General features: G+C 37.0%; 1 protein-coding gene across 1 annotated transcript in view; it reads left to right on the top strand.

The window, feature by feature from the left end:
- Positions 1 to 21,153, top strand: part of lrrc9 (leucine rich repeat containing 9) — a 104,721-nt gene that overhangs the window by 75,403 nt on the left and 8,165 nt on the right. Inside the window, exons 23-30 of the mRNA XM_052018020.1 lie at positions 298 to 420; positions 3,408 to 3,538; positions 4,289 to 4,397; positions 5,005 to 5,144; positions 6,791 to 6,927; positions 11,413 to 11,630; positions 14,479 to 14,547; positions 19,755 to 19,880. Of these exons, the coding sequence (XP_051873980.1) occupies positions 298 to 420; positions 3,408 to 3,538; positions 4,289 to 4,397; positions 5,005 to 5,144; positions 6,791 to 6,927; positions 11,413 to 11,630; positions 14,479 to 14,547; positions 19,755 to 19,880 (1,053 nt within the window). The remainder of the gene's footprint in view (positions 1 to 297; positions 421 to 3,407; positions 3,539 to 4,288; positions 4,398 to 5,004; positions 5,145 to 6,790; positions 6,928 to 11,412; positions 11,631 to 14,478; positions 14,548 to 19,754; positions 19,881 to 21,153) is intronic.

Here is a 21,153-nt window from a genome sequence, read left to right on the forward strand (position 1 = left end):
TTGTGATTTATATAGCTTGAAAAGATGGTGGAACAGGTCTTACCAGTAACATTCAAAAGGGGACATTGAGGAAAGAGCAGCAGCATGAAACTGTTGGGATAGGACTTGCCAGAAGCCAGCATTGAAAACGTGTTTGAATAATTTCTATAATGTATCCATGTTAAAGAGGTAATATTGTTTTAGTTTTGACTATTGTTTCTTGTACTGCTCTCCATAAAATGATGACATTATGTATTTGTTGAAGACCACTTCTCTTAAATTATGACATGTTCATCTTTAATTAACTTATATTTTTAGGGAATGGAGAACCTTGTGATTTTGGACTTTTATGGAAACCCTTTGGTCACTAAGCAGGAACATTATCGCCTCTTTGTCATCTATCACCTGCCTGCATTGAAGGCTCTTGATGGAAACCTAGTGGTCAGTCTGTGTTCAGTTACCTTCAAAAATGTTTTCTTTTTATTATAATGCAAGTTAAAAATATTTTATAACTGTTATTTTTCTCAACTGGCCATTAGCTATGGCATTGTTAGCCCTGCAGATTAATGAAGTCTAGATTTGATTCCCAGTTTGCAGTTTAGTTGGTTGGGGCCAATATGGCTGTTGTGCTCTTGTGGTCATCCTGCCTGTTGATACTTGTCAAAGCTTGAATGTGAACACTTGGAAGGTACTGGAGGTCAAAGAACATCCATGGAATTGTATCAATGGAATCAATGTTTTCAATAAAGAATTTTTGATGCAGAAACATTTAAGTAGCATTCAAAACACAAAAGAAAATTCTCTTTTTCATACTAGTTCAGTAAGTTTTAAAATTACTTGATTACCCTGTAATGGGAAAAGTGTTTTAGATTGGTACTAATCTTGACCTAAGTAAGGCCAAAACACATAATTACAAACCATCTGGAAGAAGTAAGTCAATACTGCATTCCTGTAAATGTTTTGGGGATTTGATATGAAATGAATTACTAGGTTAAAATAGAGTGAACATTTTTAAAATTGCAGCAATCCGAAATAGTTGAATATCTGAGGTCACGTACCAAGCATTTCATTTAATTCACTGGAGGACTTGATGGATAGAAGCACAGATCTTGGTCCTGGCAGAGGGATGCAGGAAATCTCCCAGGCACAAAGCTTAGCAGACAGTCAGACAAACATTTTGCTTAGTTTAATTTTTCTCTTTCATAAAAACTGCCATTTAGTTATTGCCTTTAGTATAGTACATTCATATAGTTGATTTACTTGTAATCACTTTATAAGAGAAAAACAAATTACATTTGAAGTTTTGCTTTCTACTGCTTAGAAATACTGACCAGGGTTTTGTGTTCTTGGCAAAGGAATAACTTATGCCTTTCATGGGCATTTTTTAGGCTTGTTGCAAACACTGCTGGTTATCCTGCATCTGTGTTAGTGTAGTGCCCTCTACAGGAAATGTTATCGTTTGCTTTGTTTGCAAATTCTAAACTCTTTACTGAACTCTTCAAATTATTATATTGAAAAAGCCTCACTGAAATATACAGAATCAAAAATTGTTTCATTGCTCACATAATTGAGTATAATGGGTACCAAGCTTGTGGCACAGGCTGCACCTGATACCAATTGGTGAGATGGTCATTGTGTGCGCAGCTAATGACTGTTAGAATTGTGCTGGCTATTTGAATTGTATTTTTATTAAGTGTCAAAGGAGACCGACAATGTAATTTTGGATGATAATGTACCAACTCACCTTTCAGCAACCTTCCAGACTTCTACAACATCATCCCTGATTATGTACTTAGGCTTAGGGTTGTAGTAATGGGAAGGAGGTCATAATGCAACTTGCAAATTTAGAAATTTTAGGATGAAGTAGAATTGGGATTTTCAAAAAAGTGTAATTGTTTGGTTCATCTTTGCTTTAATACATTTCGTAGTTGCTGAATTGTGGGCAGCAATTTGTAACTGATAGTTGGTTGCTTTTTCTTGAAATACTGGTACGAGACAGTTTAAATAGGGCCTGAAGCAGTTAATGGAGCAAGCAAAATGCACATTTACAATTTGAGGTGATGAAGACTATACTAGTCCTAAAAGATGCTGCATAGAAAAGGAAAGTCGTTGGTTTTTCTATAGGACCAATAGTAGACTTATTCTGAAGAACATTTTCAGAAATATCTCGGGATCTGAAACAGATCTTCCCTAATAGCTTGCTACCAATCTCTTACAACCATAATAAAACTGTAAAATTCAGAAAGGGCTACAACTGCTACACTCGTACATTTTTCTACCAGGGATCTCCATTAAGACAAGCAACCAGCACAACCCTGTGCTTGACACAAGACCATTGCTCCTTTGAAACATCTTGACATCTTGGGTTGGAGACACCTTTGAGGGCTGGAGAGTGCTGTTTGGTTTGCTGCAGGGGAGGGGGCATGGGGGAGATTTAAGTTTGCAAACATTGTTCTGCAAATGTAAGAGGCAAGTCCTGTGTGATGGTCATCACTGGAAAGGATTGTGGTCATGGGCATGGCTTCTTCTACTGGGAGTTTTGCTCCAAGGTAAATTTCGGTTAATTTGGAAGGCAAGCCAAAGGTGCTCAATTCTAATTGCAAAATCCTGCGTCATTGTGTCAGATTATTCTGGAGCCTTTCAGCTAAACATGTTAAGCTAGGGCCTTTGAGTTAATTGCCCAGGGTAAGGGAAATTGTATTGTAAAATAAGCATTCCATGCTAATGTTATTTTGTATAGCATTATCACATATAGATGAGCATCCAGTCCAAAATGAGGCTGCTGGCAACCCTATTCCTTTATCTTCCCAATTCCCTTATTCCCTTATTTTTCATCTATCCCCTCCCTGCCCTCTTTCCCTTCCTCCATTTATCCTCTATCCCTTTCCCTCCCTCTTTTGCACCCCTCCTTCCAACGCCAGCTTTGGACAACAAGGGCACATGGCTAGGTTGGGCTTGTTGTCGGGGACAGACATGACCAGGGCAGGGCTCATGGCCAGAGCCATGGTTTCTCCAAGTTCCCTGCAAAGAGAATTGCTGCCTGGCCAACCTCAACTTACTTACACATGGTGGGAACTTGCAGAGTCCTAAAATAGCCAATTGGATCTCTGCTGGCTTGGAATGACCTTTGCAGAACAGGAGGTTGAATCTGGAAAATTATAAGAGATAAAGATTGTCCTAAATTGATCTCATAGGGGTTGGTTATTTAAATAAGGGACTGTTGGCTATCCTAGAGAACAGGTTGGATTTGAAAATGTAACTATGAGTTTAATTAGTATTATCAAGTTGCTAGATATTGTACATTAAATTAGTTTAGCTTATTTATAAATTAATAGAAGTTATTGCAAGATTTTATGTTTCAAAATTCTTCTGTATATAAATACAGATAGAGCTATATCAAAGTATTATGTGCAGTTTTGTATTTGCAGGAACTGTCAGAAATTGATAATGCAAAAGATTTGTTTGGAGGTAGACTCACTTCTGATATGGTTACAGAGAAACTTGGACATTCAAACTTTTCAGAGCTCTTAAGGCTGGATATGCCTGAATCTTTAATTAGGTAATGTATAAAGATCTTAAGTGCAAACAATGAAGCTGTGACTCAAAATAAATATAATCTGTTTCTTTTATCTTCCTGAAATGCTCATTGTAATAAGACAAAAGTACAGCTATATGGTACTTGACTTTTCAAGTTCAGTTGTTACTTGTCTAAAGTTTTGAAGTTTGCAAATTTCTCAAATGCACCAGCATACAAATGTTGTGATGAATGTGAGATTTGCCACAATTCAAATCAGATGAACAGTTGATATTTTTTCTCTATTTATGAAATGTGGTTGGGAGTTTTCAATTTCTTCCATCAGGAGAGGATACATGTTATTTTTCTTCAAATGTTGCAATTTTAAAGTACAGTAAATCTGCTATCTGATTGTTTGAAAATCCTGATGATTTGGCTTCTAGCTCAGCTATTCAAAGCCCGGTTAGATGTCTCTTGGAATGCTGTGTACAGTTCTGGGCACCACAGATTGGGAAGGATATTTTGGATACATAACTGTAGTAGTCAGTCATTTATCTATTAAACAGACTGAGAATGCTAAATGGTCTCCTCTTGTTCCATGTTTCTGGGAGTCCATTAGGATTAGAATAACTGTCCATGCAAAGTATGAAATGCCAGCATATTGGGTAATTTCTATACAACTCAACATATATATTTTTAAAAATTACATTAAAAAATAAAATGTTACTTGTACACTAAACTACACAATAGGTAATGTTATTTAAAGTAAATTGTCCTTTTCATACTTCTTACCAGATCTGTAGATCTTGCACCTCCAGAGAAATATGGGCGCTTGCAAAGAATCAATTTAGAACACAATAACCTCACATCTTTCAGTGGCCTTATCTATCTACCTCATGTCAAAGTGAGTATTTTGATGCAGCTATCTGGAGAAAATTTAACTTTTTTTTCCCCCCAAAATCCCAAAATATTATAAATGATCATGGTCTTTAACAAATACTGCACTGCTACTTTTACCCTCACTGACAAATGTTATTGTCTGTACAATTGTTTACAGAAATCAAATGAATTACTTTGAGTTCTTTTGTTCAATTATATTTGCTGCAATTCATTCCAGTGGTCCTCAGTGCCCAAAGTATGAAGTTACTCTTGTCCTGTCCAGTCACAAGATCACTAGAATTTGATGATCTGGACAATTACAGTGTCTGGTGGACCATTCCTCTTGCAGGACCAATGTTGTTGGAATAGGCAAAAAACATTGCCTTTTTGGCCTATGGCTCTGGGATTCCTATGAGCCTGCAGTTAGTGGAGGTTCAAGAGCTTGTCAGAGACCTGTTCCTCCAGGCATCCCTGTACTGGAACACTCAGCTAACAATCTAACAAGAAAAAGAGGCAAGTGTTCTTGAACATCCTCTTCTATCTCATTTACACGTATCAATAGGTTTGATTCCTGTGTAGGATAAAATAAATGTAACGCTAAAGTAAGGTGTAATCTTTTTCATGTTATTAAGGTACTTTATTTAAACCACAACCACATTGAAACCATTTTCCCAAGACAAAAGCCACAAATTCACTTGACCAACAGACAGCTTCTTCAGCAAAAAGTGTCTTCCAGTGGCTATGGCCAGCCAGGAATTTCCAGAGGCAACAGGTATTTGATTATAAAGAATTTTTTATCCCTACATACAAATCTGTGACCTGCTTTTCTTCTTGTGAATCAACTAGAACTGGCAGCAGATTTAATGGTTTGGATTTCCCTGAACAGCAAGTGCAGGCTTACTGTGCATGAATGCATAACTGTGAAAGTTTTGAACTTTCCAGCAGCAGTTCTTCAGTAAATCTCTGAATAATTCCCACTAGGGTGTAAATTTTCATCAGTCCCCCCTCACTTACAATGGGAAATCTATTCAGACAACTTGTACCAAGTTAGTGGTGCACAAAAGTAGAATGTTGATTCTTTTGAGTCAAGAAGAACAGAGCCGAGTGCCAAAGAAAAATTTGGGTTAATTTGTAATCGGTGAATTCATTTATTGAAAAGTTTCTTTTTAAGAAAATACTTACTTACTTCAGCCCAGAAGAAAGCCATTCAACTATTAGGTCCATGCCAGCTTCTAGCAGAGCAGTCCCATTTGCTTTTCTCTTGTCCTGTGGTTCTGCAACTTGCTCTCTTTGACCTGCCCATCAACTCCCCTTTGGTTCTTTTGCTAGTTATTTACACACTGTGGTAATATGCAGTAGCCAATTAACCTACCTGGGATGTGTGACATTGGGGGTGGGCGGAGGGGTGAGGGTGGTGCGGGGGGCAGGAACCAGAGCATCTGGCGGAAACTTCTATTGTCACGTGGAGAACATGCAAACTCGATGCTGAGAGCACCTGAAATCAGCATCTCACCCAGGTCCCTGGTCTGTGAGCTGAGTACAAGTGTGTATGTATATAATATGTATATACGTGTGTTTTGATTTTTAAAAGTTCATTTGTAATTTTTAATACTTGCATATTTTTAATTGTTTAACTTTTAATTTCAATGGTAATAATTCTTTGAATGTTGCAGATTTTCATAGTATTGTAAGACTCATTCACGTGACAGAATTTACACCATACATCAGGGCATCATTACAGAGGTTGGACCAGACGTTTTTCAGCAAGTAGCCTTTGGGAGATTCCCCACAAGGAATTAGTTTAGCAATCAGCATTGGCAACACACTGCTATCTGCAAATTTTGGGCCAATATTTTTCACTTTTTGTTGTCAATAATATGAACTTAATGGCAACCTCTAATTCCCAGTAATTAGTATGTAACATCATAATGTGAAATTATTTATTAATATAAGCAAGAGACCAAATTTTTAAAGATTGCAGTTATTAATTTTCTAACCATTTTCTTGTTCCTTGAAATAGTGGCAATGTTATTTTTAAGATATTACTGTTGCTATGTTGAGAATATTGTGTGCATTAATGCAGGTTGTATTGACAAATTGCATTAACCATGGGAGTTTGCAATAGTTATAATAAATATATATACTACAAGATTAACTGCAGTTATTACATCTTAAAACCTGAAAGGTAATGTCACAATTAACAAAACCTGAAAGGTAATGTCACAATTAACAAGTTACGTTACAATTTCATTCTTCAACTTTTGCAACTGTGTAATTCAGTAAATTGCAGAATGGTTTCATTTGAAAACAAAATAACATTTTAATACAGTCATATATTTTATTGTGTTATTGATGTCAAATTTCTGAATTAAATTTTACATTATTGCATAATTAAACAATGTACCCTCCTTTTAACAGCAGACATACAGATTATGTGAGCCTTCCTCCAGTTATGGAAAGCTTAGAAGTACTTTACTTAGGCTACAATGGCATCTCTAGCCTGGCTCAATTACAGTTGAGTAGACTGATAAATTTGAGAGTATTGTATTTAGAAGGTAAGCTCCAATAAACCACCAGTGAAAACAAACACATTTCTTCAGTATCTCTCAGATAAGATATGAAACTGTTGCTAAGTTATAATATATTTTTGATTGTATGTATTCTCTGACTAACATGGTCCCCTAAGAGGTCTAATATAATGGACAGGATGTGGCCCCTGAATCCTGGCAGTCTGGCTCTAAGATTCAAAGATATTCATCCAATTTGTACCTATATTTCTTATTCACTACTTTGTCCTATGTGAAATTTGTGGCTGAAGTTCTAGCAAAATTTTTTAGCCTGTGGTGTTGTGCTTCCATTTTAATCCTGGTATTAGACAGTGGTGGTCTCAAATGAGCTTAAAATGCATGGGAGATTCAAATTCCTCAAACTGACTTATTAATCTTCAATCTAGGCTCTCACAGTCACTCCAGTAAGATGCCATTTAGGTATTTCTGCCCCAGAGTGATCCCCAGACTCTAGGACATCAGATGAGAGTAAACCCTTCTTTTTCTTTTGAATATTTCCTTCAGATCTGCTTCTCCTACTGACAAAAGATAAATCACTCCCTGTACTCAACCAGAATACTCCTGGAAAACTCTGGGCTACATCAAGACAATGAAATCCAATGATCCATATCCCTATCTAACTTTACTGATCTTTTGAGCATGGTTACTTAGAAGCAAGAGTCAGGTCTCCGTGGTACACACAGTGCTCACCAAGATATTTGTTTTAAGAGATTTAAGCTAGATCAACATTTATTGCTAAGTGTGGTGGTAATTATTTTGATGTAAATTAAACTTGGAAGTACCATAAGATCCATAAAATTCTGGTGTAGTGAATTCCTATTCTAACATGAAGCAAATTAAGGGGTTGAAAATTATGAAGTTCTGTCAAGCAGCACCTTACAACTCCTTAAAGGTACCAAAACAAATTGCTAGGGATGCTGGAAATCTAAAACAAAACCAGAAAATGCTGAAACACTCAATAGGTCAAACAATGCCAGTTTTGGAAAAGTGGACATCTACACCATAGAGTTGGCTAGATCTTGTGGAAATCCATCTTCCTTTGAGGCCACGTCAGGCATGATTGCATGATTTTATTGCTGACCATAAAATCCAGGTTAATGTTTCATGCCCCTGAGATTCCAATTACTTGCAATTTTAACTCTTCCTCCCACTCTGGAGTCCCAGTGAATCAAAATGCCGACGTGAGAAATGGCAGTTTATCTTTTGATTAAGCACTTCCACAACTTCGGGTTACAATCACCATTTCCATTACTTTCAGAAGTAAAAGTTGGAAGTGGTTTAATAAAATAAGAAAATGCTGATAATACTCAGCAGATCAGGCAGTTTCAGGTCAATGGCATTGCATCAGAAGTGTTTCTATTGCCATTTCTATCATTTTACCACTGCTACCTTCCCTAAGTTCTGGATTTCCTCCCTAAACCTCTGTTTCTGCATTCCCCCCACCCCCGCCCTCCGTGGGATACTCCTTAAAGTCTACCTCCTGTTAAGACCTAAGTCTTTAACCAAGCTTTTGATCAAGTGCTCCAATATCTCTTTAGGTGGCACAAACCCTCCTCTGAAGAGTCTTAGGACACTTTCTACAAGAAACATGCTATGTAAATAAATACCAGGCCAGAACCTGTTGCAAGTGGTGAGTTTCTGCACTTGCTGCTGACCTATATTGTAAATATGTGCCTGCCTTTTCCAGCTGCACTAATGTTAGCTTCCACTGTTGTAACATCCTGGTCTTAAATGGTGAGACCTCGGGAAGAAACATGACTTGTGCAACAAGCAACATGGCCTTATGTGATGTAATACCATCACATTGGAGGAGTGCAAGGCAGAACTAGTTCTACCCATGAAACAGCTGGAAAAAAAACTGACACCTGGCTAAACCTAGCAAACTGTCAAGTACTGGGGATGTTCCTGAATGTCTCTGACCTTTGGAAACATTTAAAAATTGTTAAATCAATGATAAGTTTTTTTTTAATATTAAAACATTTTAAAATAAATTTAAAATGAAACAGCTTAAATACTTGTAACAGTTAAATATATTCAATGTATTCAAAAACTGTAAATTACCTAATTAGCTATAACTCCTGTCACTAACAAGCACAAGGACAGCAGGCACACAGCCCCCCCCCCCCCCCCCGCCCCCAAAAGGCACACCATCCTGATGTGGCAATGTATCACTAGTCCTTCATTGTCACTGGGTCTAAATCGTGGAATTACCTACCCAAGAGTACTGTGGGAGTACTTTCACTAGAAGTACTATAGCGGTCATATAAGTTGATATATGGTCATATAAATTGAAACGTTACCACTAGATTTCCAAGGGCAATTAGGGATGGGCAATCTGTGGAATTCGTTGCCACAGAAGGCTTTGGAGGTCCAGTCATTGGATGTATTTAAAGCAGGGATTGATAGGTTCTTGATTGGTAAAGGGGTTAAGGGTTACGAGGAGAAGGTGGGAGAATGGGGTTATAAAACATTTTTTTAAAAAAGCCATGATTGAATGGTGGAGCAGACTTAATGGGTTGAATGGCCTAATTCTGCTCCGATGTCTTATGGTCTATTAATGCTGCCTAGCCAGTTGCATCCAGATTCCAAAAAATGAATAAAAACTTATCCAAGTTTCTCTTAGTCATGGTGGACTGAACAAATTCCACAATGTAAGTGTTGAAAGATTACAGCAAGTTTATTCTGTGCTTTCAGACTTCATGAGGTGTCAAACATTGATACACAGTTAGAAAATCAATGGCAAAGGGCAACATGGTAACACCTAAGCAAGGAACTGATAACAGTGTGGCAAAGAATGCGACCCAATATTTAATGCCACAGTTTAATTTGAAGTATTCAGCCTTAATTTCAAATCCCTCCATGGCCTCTGAAGTGTCTTGGAATATTTTTATTGCTGCACGATTTGGCATTATTCCTTCAGGTGCAAAATTCCTAAGCTATGGAAATCCCTCTCTAAATCTCTCTGCCCCACTATCTGTCTTTTTCACTCTCTCCGCAGGAATAGGACATCTGGCCCTTTGAGCCTGCCACCCTATTCATCAAGGTCACTACCTCAGCTCAATTTTCTTACACTCTCCCCATATCCTTAATATCCTAAAAACTACCAATCTCTGCTTGGAATGAACTCAGTTATTGAGCATGTACAGCTCTCTGGAATAGAGAATTCCAAATATTAACCACCGTCTAAGCAATTTCTCCTCATCTCAGACTTAAACAGCCAACCCTTTATTCTGAAACAGTGATTCATTGTTCCAGACTCCTAACGCTAGGGAAACATTCTCCCATCATTCAGCCTGTTGAGCCCTGTAAGACTTTTCAATGAAGTTTCAATGAGGTTTCCTCTCTTTCTTCTAAACTATAGAGCATACAGGCTTAGTCTTGATCTTTCCTCATATGGCAAGCCTGCCATCCTGGAACCAGTCTAATGAATATTTGCTGCATTCCCTCAATGGCAAGTATATTTTTTAGTTAAGGAGACCAAACCCAGGTACAGTAATCAAGTTATGGGCTCAACAAAGTCATACAAGTCTTCTGTCTTTCCTCTTTTAAGGTGTTCTTTGGAACTTATCTTTTTGATCAAATATTTGGTCATTTGCCATAATATCTCTGTATTTGGTTTGATGTCCAATTTTATTTAACAATGTGCCTGTGAACCCTCCAGGACTTTTGCTTTACTAAAGATGCTATATAAACACAAATTGTTGTATTTGTTATTTTCTTCCTTGTCTTTAGTGTCTATTCATCTGTCTTTTGAGGTTCCAAGCTTAAACACACATCCCTCCATTTTTTTTTCATTCCTCTAGCCCCTAATGATGGAGAGTAAACTTTTAGTTCTTCTCCATGCTGCTCTAGTGCTTGTTGCTTAAATGCCTGCATTAATTGCAAAATTCAAGGTGCAGTCTAATCAGTCACCAGCTGAGAAACTTGCTTGAAACCACTCTCAGTTATTTCTAAAGTTCCATTTTTGCAATATTCAAACTTGGAAAAATAGAAAGTAAAGGCCATATTGTCCATCCAACATCCAACCTGTTTCATCCATATATGTTGTATGGCCTCGTACCACTAAGAACACACACTTGTCATCACCTCCCCACTCTCTCACCCTGTCACACAATTAATCAAAAAAACGTTGCAAACTGTGTTTTTCATTTCCAAAGGCAATCAGGTAATCTACAGTCTGATATGATGTACCTCAGTTACTGTAACTCAAAGTTCATCATTTAAAGGCGTGTCCTGTTCTCTTTTGAAGACATATTATGATTTCAAGCTCACTGCAAGTTCCGGCAGGCAAAAAAATGAAAATTATCTAAATTTCCCAAGTGTAAATTAGCAACTGGAAAACTCATTTGACTGACTCCAATTCTTCCTATCTCCTGAGTTTTTAGGCAATTAATTTCTACCTGAAAGAATTCATGCATGTTTTTGTATGCATCATTGTTGGAGTTTAATACAGTTCAACTCTTTTCATTATAGGTAATTTTATTAGTCAGATTGAAGGGCTTGACCGTCTTCATTACCTTACTGAATTATCACTGGAACGAAACCGAATCAGAATCATTCATGAAAACTCCTTTTTAGACCAAAGCTCTCTCATTGAACTCCATTTAGAGGAGAATAGAATGCGAGACCTCAACAACTTGTATCGGTTGGTAAAACTGCAGCGACTTTTCCTTGGTGGAAATAAAGTCCAGGTAATGAATTTATCTATTCTCTTATGATGTAGTAATCCATTAATTATTTTTCAAGCATGGTTTTCATATGGGAAATTTACACCTCTGGCGAAAGGTCATTTGACTGGAAATATTAACCCTTTATTTCTTTCTCCCTGCAGATGCTGCCCAACCTGTTGAATGTTTCTGGTGGGGGGGGATGGGGGAGAAGGTTCAGATTTCCAGCATTTTGGAATATTTGGTTTTGTAGTAATGCAGGGTACCTGGTGGATGTGGCCTGTGCCTTTTAGAAACTTTTTCGCTGTGACTGTTTTTAAAATGCTTCTAGAATTGAACTGAATGCAGACCACATTGTTCATAAACCCAGAACGTGAAAATAACTCTTTAAATCAAGACATAGAAGACTGCAGATGATGGAAGCTAGAGCAAAAAAACAAGATGTTGGAGGAACTCAGTGGGCCAGGCAGCATCTGTGGATGGAAATGGATCATTCATGTTTTGGGCCAAGACCCTTCATTTGGACTGAAAAATGGAGGGGTGATGGCCAGTATAAAAAGGTGAGGGTCCACCTATTGCTTGCTAGTTCTTGCTCCACCCCTTCCCCTCACCTTTCTATACTGGCTATCTCTCCTCTGTGTTTCAGTCCAGACAAAGGGTCTCAACCTGAAACATCAACTGTCCATTTCCCTCCACAGATGCAGCCTGACCCACTGCGTTCCTCCAGGATCCTGTTTTTCGCTCTTTAAATGAAGATTCAGAATTCTCTGCACTATCCTTTCCCAGAAATGGTTATAGCATTCAAGGAAAATAATCCATTCACCAAATCACGTAGTTGAGGATTTCGTTTAATAAGTGCCCACTCAGCCAAGTGAATTATCCTGACTGCAAGAATGGTGGGGGAGGCGGGTTCAGTGTTTCAATCTATGGAAGTAAGCACAGGGGTGACACCATGACACAGCAGGAAATGCTGCTGCTTCACAGCTTCAGAGACCCAGGTTCAATCATGACATTGAGTGGCATCTTTGTGGAGTTTGCACATTCTCCCTGCGACTGCATGGGCTTCCTCCGGATGCTCCAGTCCCCTCCCATGTGCCAAAACTGTGATGGTCAGTAGGTTAATTGACTGTTGTAATTTGCCCCTAGTGTAGGCAATTGGCAAACAAATCAGGTGAGGGGTGGGGGCTAGTTGATGGGAATACAAGAGGAAAAATGGTATTAGTGTAAATGGGTATTTGATAATTGGCAAGGATGCCATGAGCTGAAGGACTTGTTTCTGTGCAATATGACTCTAAATTACATTGAATGGGAGATATTATACTGGTATGGATCGAAAATTGGTTGAATTACTGGAAACAGAGAGTAGGAATAAATGGTACTTTTTTGGGTGGCAGGCAGTAACTAGAGTGGTATTTTGAGTATCAGCACTTGGTCCCCAACTATTTACAACATATGCTTTGGATGAGGGAACCAAATGTAATATTTCTAAATTTGCTGATGATATTGTGAGTTATGAAGATGGTGCAAAAAGCCTTTAAAGTGATTTAGATAAGTTGAGTGAGTGGCTAAGTACATGGCATATGCAGTACAATGTAGATAAATGTGAAGTTGTCCACTTTGGAGTATTTAAGATAAATGTTACATACCAGCAACAATAGAAACACAACGAGCCATGTTTAAATGTTAGAATCTATTTATTAATAACTAATTGTAATAATCAGAGAATAAAAACGTTAGATATCAGACATTGACCCCAAAATAACCCGAAGTGTGTGTGTGGCAAGTTCCCAAACCCCAAGTCTAAGAACAGTTCTCAAAGTTCAGTTCAGCAACTCATGAAGCAAAGCGATGAGCAAAGGCTTTTGAAAACCACATTAGAATGTAGAGAGAAGTTGATGAATTCCACAAGTTCCATGATGGAACCAATACGTCACCCCAATCGCCGGAGAACTCTGTTGCTTTCAGTCAGAGATAACTGCCACTTCGAGGGCGCTCGATACGTGGCCATCCACAGATATACCTGATTCCTGGTACAGGTTAACGACAAAGTGGACTCCACAGATTGCTCCAAAAATCCATACATGGATTGTGAGGTGACAGTCACAACAATTGTGCTTCACTCGTAGATACAGAGACTGGCAGTCAGTGCTACAAACTTTTATTTTTCTCTCCCTCCCCCCCCCCCACCCCTCTCTCTCTCTCTCTCTCTCTCTCTCTCTCACCCTCTCACCAGTTGCCAGCACATCCGTGAAAATCCACCTTCAGACCCGTACATCATTCCAGTTATAGACGCTTTTTCGCTCCCACTCATAGCAGTCAGATAAAGCCACACACACATTACTGCACTACCATCCAGGTGCCTTAAAGGGACACTCACCAAAGAGCAACCTGGCTTGTAACACAAAATTAAAATTGTTTTTAAAAAAACTTTAAAACACCAGACAACACTTAAAAGCACTTGATAAACTGATTTAACAAAGTTAGTACAAATTAAATAATAATGGAATATAAATAAATCAGTTTTTATAATAACTTTTCAATCATTTCTTTCGATGGTTTCAATATGTTTCTAAATCTCAAGAGACAGTCACAAACATAATAGCATTTTGACAGGTTTGCCACCCTGATAAATCAGGGAGCTTGATTTATTTTTTCGTCTGGTGTTGTTTTGACAAAATTAGCATATTGATTTGTTCTCGATATATAATGTCTGATGTATGTAATTTTCCAGATCCATGTAGCAGCAAGGTGAGGAAGCTGTATCTTAACCTAGAATTTTATGATTTTCAGTATGATTATAAGAGACACTGTGGTCGTACATGTTTTTATATCTGAAGTACTATTTCCAAAATAGTTACTTTATTTTGCACAGGATATAGGTGAACTGGAAAAACTTGATTCACTTTCAAATTTGACAGAGCTTTCAGTTGTTGGAAATCCTGTAAGTATTATGATTTTTGTGTGTTTTACCCATGACGTATTAGGACTGTTGACTGGTTAAAATTAATTGCAATTTAATCACAGTGTTAAACGATAATGGGCTACTAATAAGTCAATATCTCTTGGTGATTGTTTAGTTAAATGTTTATATTTTGAGTTTTTATAATATTTAATAAATTTTTAAATTTTTAATAATTTCATTTTTTCTATTGTTTTGCATGTTATAGAGTCATAGAGCAATACAGCATGGAAAAAGGTCTCTCAGCCCAACTCATCCATGCCAACCATGGTGCCCACCAAACAAGTCCTGTTTGCTTACGTTTGGCCCATATAGCTCCAAACCCATGTACTTATCCAAATGTCTTTTAAATGTTTCTAAATATCAGAGGCATTCACAAACATACATCACAATGATAAAGCAGGGAGCTTGGGCCACTTAGAAATCTGTAAACTTACAAGTTTATGAATAAGTTGTTTGATCAAAATATTCTTGCATCTACACATTCTTCTCTAACTCAGATAGGAAATCATGCTTATCTAGTGGTGATTGTTCATTAATAAATTGATGAAAGCTAACTTGTTTATATGCCTAAGAGATGAAAACCCTTGACTTCTTCAGGTAGACATAGGAAAAAAAGGGTGAGACTCATTATTAGCAGATCTTTGCCCAAAAGACCATTCTGAGTAAATTCCTTCAAGGCAATATTTACAACTGACCCATTGAAGCTTGATGAATGAAGGAAAAGTTAAAGTAGAAAACAATTTATTTTCCATTGCTCTGGCCCAATCCATCCGAAGCTAATTGTGCAATACCTAACCTGGAGTTTATTTCTTTTCTTTCTTTTTACAATACTTTTATTAATTCTGCAAAGAAAATACAGAGTACATGAATCAAAAAGGTAAAAGTACTACTAAATACATTGTTAAATCATACTTGAAATCACAATACTCTATATTAATAATCACACGTAATAATTAATTAATAATGAATAAATTGGAATAATTTTATTATAAAAAAAATCTAAACCCACTACCAAGACCAAAGCTATTTAATAAAGAAAAGGGACAAGGAAAAGCCCTTGACACATGGTGATATCAGCCAATATTTGTATTTTAGCCACCAAATCAAAAGTTTTGAAAATAATTCAAAAAAGGTCCCCACAGCATTTGAAAGTCTAAGTTAGATTCAGAAATTGAACAGCGGATCTTCTCTTAATTTAGGTATGACATAACATCCCATAACCATTGAGCATGAGTAGGCGGAGTAACTTCCTTCCATTTAAGCAATACAGTCCTCCTGGCTATAAGAGAAATAAAAGCCAGAATGTGTAGATCAGAAGCCTCCAAAGTTGTATCTTTTTCTCCAAAAATCCCAAATAATGCAGTCAAAGGATTAAGTTTAAAATTTATTTTAAAGAGCACAGAAAAAGTTTGAAACACCTCTGTCCAATATTTTTAAAGACTCTGACATGTCCAAAACATGTGAATTAAAGAAGCCACTCCATTATTGCATTTATGACAATAAGGAGATATATCCAAATAAAAACGGGATAACTTGTCTTTAGACAAGTGAGCTCAATGGACCACTTTAAACTGAAGGAGAGAGTGATGGGCGTATAATGATGAAGTATTGACCAATTTAAAAATTTCATTCCAAGTGTCCTCAGAAATTGAAATCTGCAAGTCTTGTTCTCAAGCATTTTTAATTTTATCTAAAGGAGCCTTACTCATTCCTAATAACCTGTCATAAATATTAGATATTGAGCCATCATAAAAAGGCTTCAAATTAAAAATTACATCTATTAAGTTCTTATCAGGACTTATAGGAGTTTATTTAAGATAAATAGCTACGTGGTTCATAATGAATTTCCTGATATCAAATTCCAAATATATTTAAAGAATGAGAAGACATGATATAGATTAACTGCTACAATTCTAAAAGGTGTGCAGGAACAGAGAGACCTGAGTGTACATATGCATAGATCCTTGAAAATAGCAGGACATGTTTGGAAAAATAGTAAAGCATATGACATCCTGGGCTTCAAAAATTGAGGCGCAGAGTACAAAACCAAGGAGGTTATGTTATGTTATCAGGCGTTGGTTGGACCATAACCAGAATATTACATCCAATTCTGTCACCACACCTTAAAAAGGAAGTGAAGATTGCAGAAAGGATTTCTTTTTATAGTTCCTGAGATGAGGAATTTCAGCCACAAAGGTGGAATGGAGAAGCTGACGTTGTTCTCCTTGCAGCAAAGAAGGTTGAGAAAAGATTTGATAGGGGTGGTCAAGATCTTGACAGGTTGAGGCAGGATACATAGAACGAGAAACTTGTTGCCTGTAATGGTGGTAGAAACAAAATTATTCAGGGCTTTCAAAAGAAAATTGGATAGGCATTTGAGGGAAAAGAATCTGCAGGAGTACAGGAATACAAGGAATCAAAATAGACTTGATAGGACAAATTGCCTTATTTTGGCCATTATGATTCAATGATTCTAGCAAGTTAGTCCTTTTGGCATTTGATTGACAAATACTGAATTTTAATTCAATATATTTACACCATAAAACCTTCCTTCGTCCAGATCCCCGCTTCATTCTGAAGTGGAAATTACAGGAGAGTTGTGGAATGGGGTTTGGGATAGAATTAGAAGCCACAAACAGTTACTTAAGTCCATCCACAGAAATGGACAAGAACAATATACGCAGAGGGTACCATAATATATGGACCAAGTGAATGGGCGAAAAGGGGAGATGAAAAGAAAACTGAAAGTAAATATTCATCCTCCACGGAGAAAAGAGGAAAAGTTTAAAAAAAGTACGGAGATACAAGAGACTGCAGATGCTGGAATCTGGAGCAAAAAACAAACTACTGGAGGAACTCAGTGGGTTAGGCACCATGTGTAGAGGGAAATGGATGGTTGAGGTTTTGGGTCAAGACCCTTTATCTGGAGTCCAGATAAAGAGTCTCGACCTGAAACGTCGACTGTCCATTTCCCTCCACAGATACTGCCTGACCCACTGAGTTCCTCCAGCAGTTTGTTTTTTGCTTAAGAAAAGTATGGTTGGTTCTTGTGTATTCTGTTGTTATGGAATATTTTTAAATTCACCAGTCTGTTCTCAATGACTAAAAATATAAAGTGTAAAAATAGAAGCTAGAAATTCTACCTCATCCCAGTTTTAAATTACCAATCCCTTTTCCAGAGACTACACCCAATTTTGAACACTCTAACCAAAGGAAACATCTACTCTGCAAATCCCTTTCAGAATCCTGTCTGTTTCAATGTGAACACTCCTCACTCTTCTAAACTTCAGCATTATTTAGTCCTACTCCACATAGGACAAACCATTCATTCCAGGATTCAATCTAGTGAATTTGTGCTGCAATGAGTTCAGTATATTCTTGTTTAGGTACAAAGTGTGAAAATGCACACAATACTTCAAATGGGGTTTCACTAAATCCTGTAAAATCATTGTAAGCCCTCTTACTACTTTATTCCCACTCCATTGCGGTTAAGGCCAATGTACAATTAATTTATTAAGTGCTTGCTTATAAATACTAAATTCATGTATACCTTTTATGTCTTACCACTGAGAAAGGCAGACAACTTAAGCTATCTATGAATAATACTCCCTGAGCTCTAATAGAGCGTGGAAGTAATTTTCCAACATAACGCAAGGTTTTACATGAAGTACCATCGACCGTAAATATAATTGCCAGTTCCTCATTTGGCAATCATTTTTCATTTAATCAGCTATGGTATTGTAATGGCTGTGTTAGCATCTTAGTAGTTCTGAAATCTGGACTAATAATTAAGGGAATGTGAATTCAAAAGCCTCTTTTCCTGTTTTAATGTTTAGAGTCAATTTTTATTTGGAAAATCTGGAAACAAAGATCTGCTGTTAGTTTTTTTTAAAAAAAGTGACCGTGAATCTGTTGAATTGTTGAAAACATCCAGCTGGTCCACATTGTCCTTTCTGAAAGAAAGGCTGTCTTCTTTGTCTGCTTTCATCTCCATGTGATTCAAGTCCCAACCAGAACAGTTGATCCTTAATTACCAGTCTTGGCAGCAATGTTCGTACCCTCAGAGCAAATACCAAAAAATATTGTCATGTTACAGTTTTACTTGTCAAAAGTGTAAAATATCCCAACAATTATAATTTTTATTTTGAGTCTGAATGTTTTTTTACCATTATTTAAATAATTGCTCACTATTCACAATTATGCCTAAAAAAATTTGACTATATAGTGACCATACACCAAACCTCCAAAGAGTTGTTGAAATGTTCTGCCAGCAATCACTTTCAAATTTAACACTAAACCTAAGCTGAATTACTGTTACATGGTATGATTTTAAAATAATATTTGCCATAATCTTAAATGTTTTACTGATGCTTATATCACTGATTCTGAATCAGAACATTAAAGTGCCAATGTGGAAGAAACAATTCCTTCCACAATTCACCATGCAGGGAAATAATTGAGGAATCCATACTGTAATATGAAGTCAACACTCATTTTTCACTATAACAGTCACAGTTGCAGTATTCTCTAATTGCAATAATTTTATGAAAAAAATTGCCTGAACTTTCTAAGATTTAATCATCATGAGGTACCAAAAGTTTGTGCATTTAATTTTTTTTCTCCCTTGTCCCTCTTGAAATGATGGATTTCTCATTGGGTTTCAATCCCCTAGTGCCCATGCATGCTACAGTTTCTCTCCCAGTCAGCCATCTTTCATATGCAAACCCTCTTAGAGATGCCAAAATATATCACAATGAAGCAATCAATCATATCTAGCAATTCAGCTTAGCTCCTGGCGTTGATGCTAACTGTTGTTCCCAGGGGTTACCCCATCTGACATCGGTAACTCAGAAGGGAAGTTGAACCTAGAATGTATTGTGTATTATGACTCATTGTGTTATTACATAATGCTCTTAAACTACCTGAGGGGCAATCATATTATTTACTACAAATGCAGATGTGGATCATCATTGATTGGGTTTATTAATACCTAGCAGCAGTTCCTCAAGCAAATTATTATTAATACTTTGCTATGTGAGTTGCTCTAAAATTAAATAGTAAGTGTGTTTGACATGGCATGATTCCCCTGTATCTCACTTGGTATCTTTTGTGAAGATGCCATGAAGGCATAGGGTAATGAAGTAAATTAGACTTTTATCAGGTAATCAACATAAATTTATTTCCAGGTCTCTCGAAAAATGTTATGTCGTCCATTCCTTGTGTTTCGATTGATGAATCTCCAGATATTAGATGGTGTACCAGTCTCTACAGAAGAGAAGGAAAGAGCTGAATTTATATTGTGTGAACACAACGTAAGAATTTTGTATATTTGTTTTAAGGATTAAAAGATCCTCGGTGGCATTGTTCACAGAGAACTGAATAATACAACTTTTTATGGGGGTGGTTGTGCTAGGTAGAACATAATATGGTCACCCATATTATTGCAGTAAAATCAGGTAGTATTTTTATGATATCCTTGATATTTAACTACAGCATTTAGGGTCATTTCCTTGACTCTGTAAATTATTATTTATGATATTTTGTGAATTAGCATGGCATTTATTTTCTATATTTTCAATCTACTATGAATTTCAATTTTCACCTCTACCAATTTTACGACTGAAAATACACTGAAGGGATGGATCAGCAGAAGCTGGGTTCTTGTATACAGACACATCAGAGAGAAAAATGGATTTCAGTGGGGTGCTTGCAAGCCTGTACTTTATCCAGTTGTTAGTGATTAAATTTGCCAAAGATTATAGCAATCAAAATCTTTGTGCTTCCCTGAATAGCGTTCAAAATCCATTTCTTTCATGTAAAGATCAACAGATTTAAATTAGAATGAGAAGTAATGCCTCTGCCTTTTTTCTTTCTTCTTGTAACTCTCTACGTCTCTGATTCCATTTTTCTTTCGCTCTCATTCTTTGTCACTATATCTTTGTCTCTACTGATGCTCACAATTTAACATTTTTTCTGAACTGCCAAGTGAAAAGCTATGAGTTGTTGAAAACTACTCCAGCATTCGACTTGTATTCAAATCTTTCTCAAAAACATAAATTGAATACTGTTTTACATGGAAACATAACTTTGGAGCCACTTCACAATGAAGGCTCTGTCAATGATGAGATTTACCTATAGTGTGCCATACAGCTTTTGGCTGTCTGAGAAGAAAAGATATTCAGACCCAGCACAAAACCTCATGGTCTGCTAGGCAGCACTGATCCTATCCCTCCTTCAGTAGATACCTTAAAGATACCACTAAAGCTGTTTTGCAAAATCTTATCCATTGGCAGGATAAGTAAATCAACGTCAAAGTTCTTTCCCAGGCTAACAGACCCAGTACTGAGATTATAATTACATTCGGATGATTCCACTGCACAGGCCACGTCATTTGTGTGCCCAAAAGCAGACTCCTGAAATAAATGCTCTACTCCAAGCTCCATTACACGAGAGATTAGCAGGTGTACAGAGGAAAAGATTCGAAGATGGTTTCAAAGCCTCTTGGTGAAAGGGTAACATCCCCACAGATGTAAGGGAATCCCAGGGATATATTTTCTTGAAGTGCAGAAGATGGTTTGCGGTGGT

This window comes from Pristis pectinata, chromosome 1, assembly GCF_009764475.1.
Source record: "Pristis pectinata isolate sPriPec2 chromosome 1, sPriPec2.1.pri, whole genome shotgun sequence".
NCBI classification, from domain to species: domain Eukaryota; kingdom Metazoa; phylum Chordata; class Chondrichthyes; order Rhinopristiformes; family Pristidae; genus Pristis; species Pristis pectinata.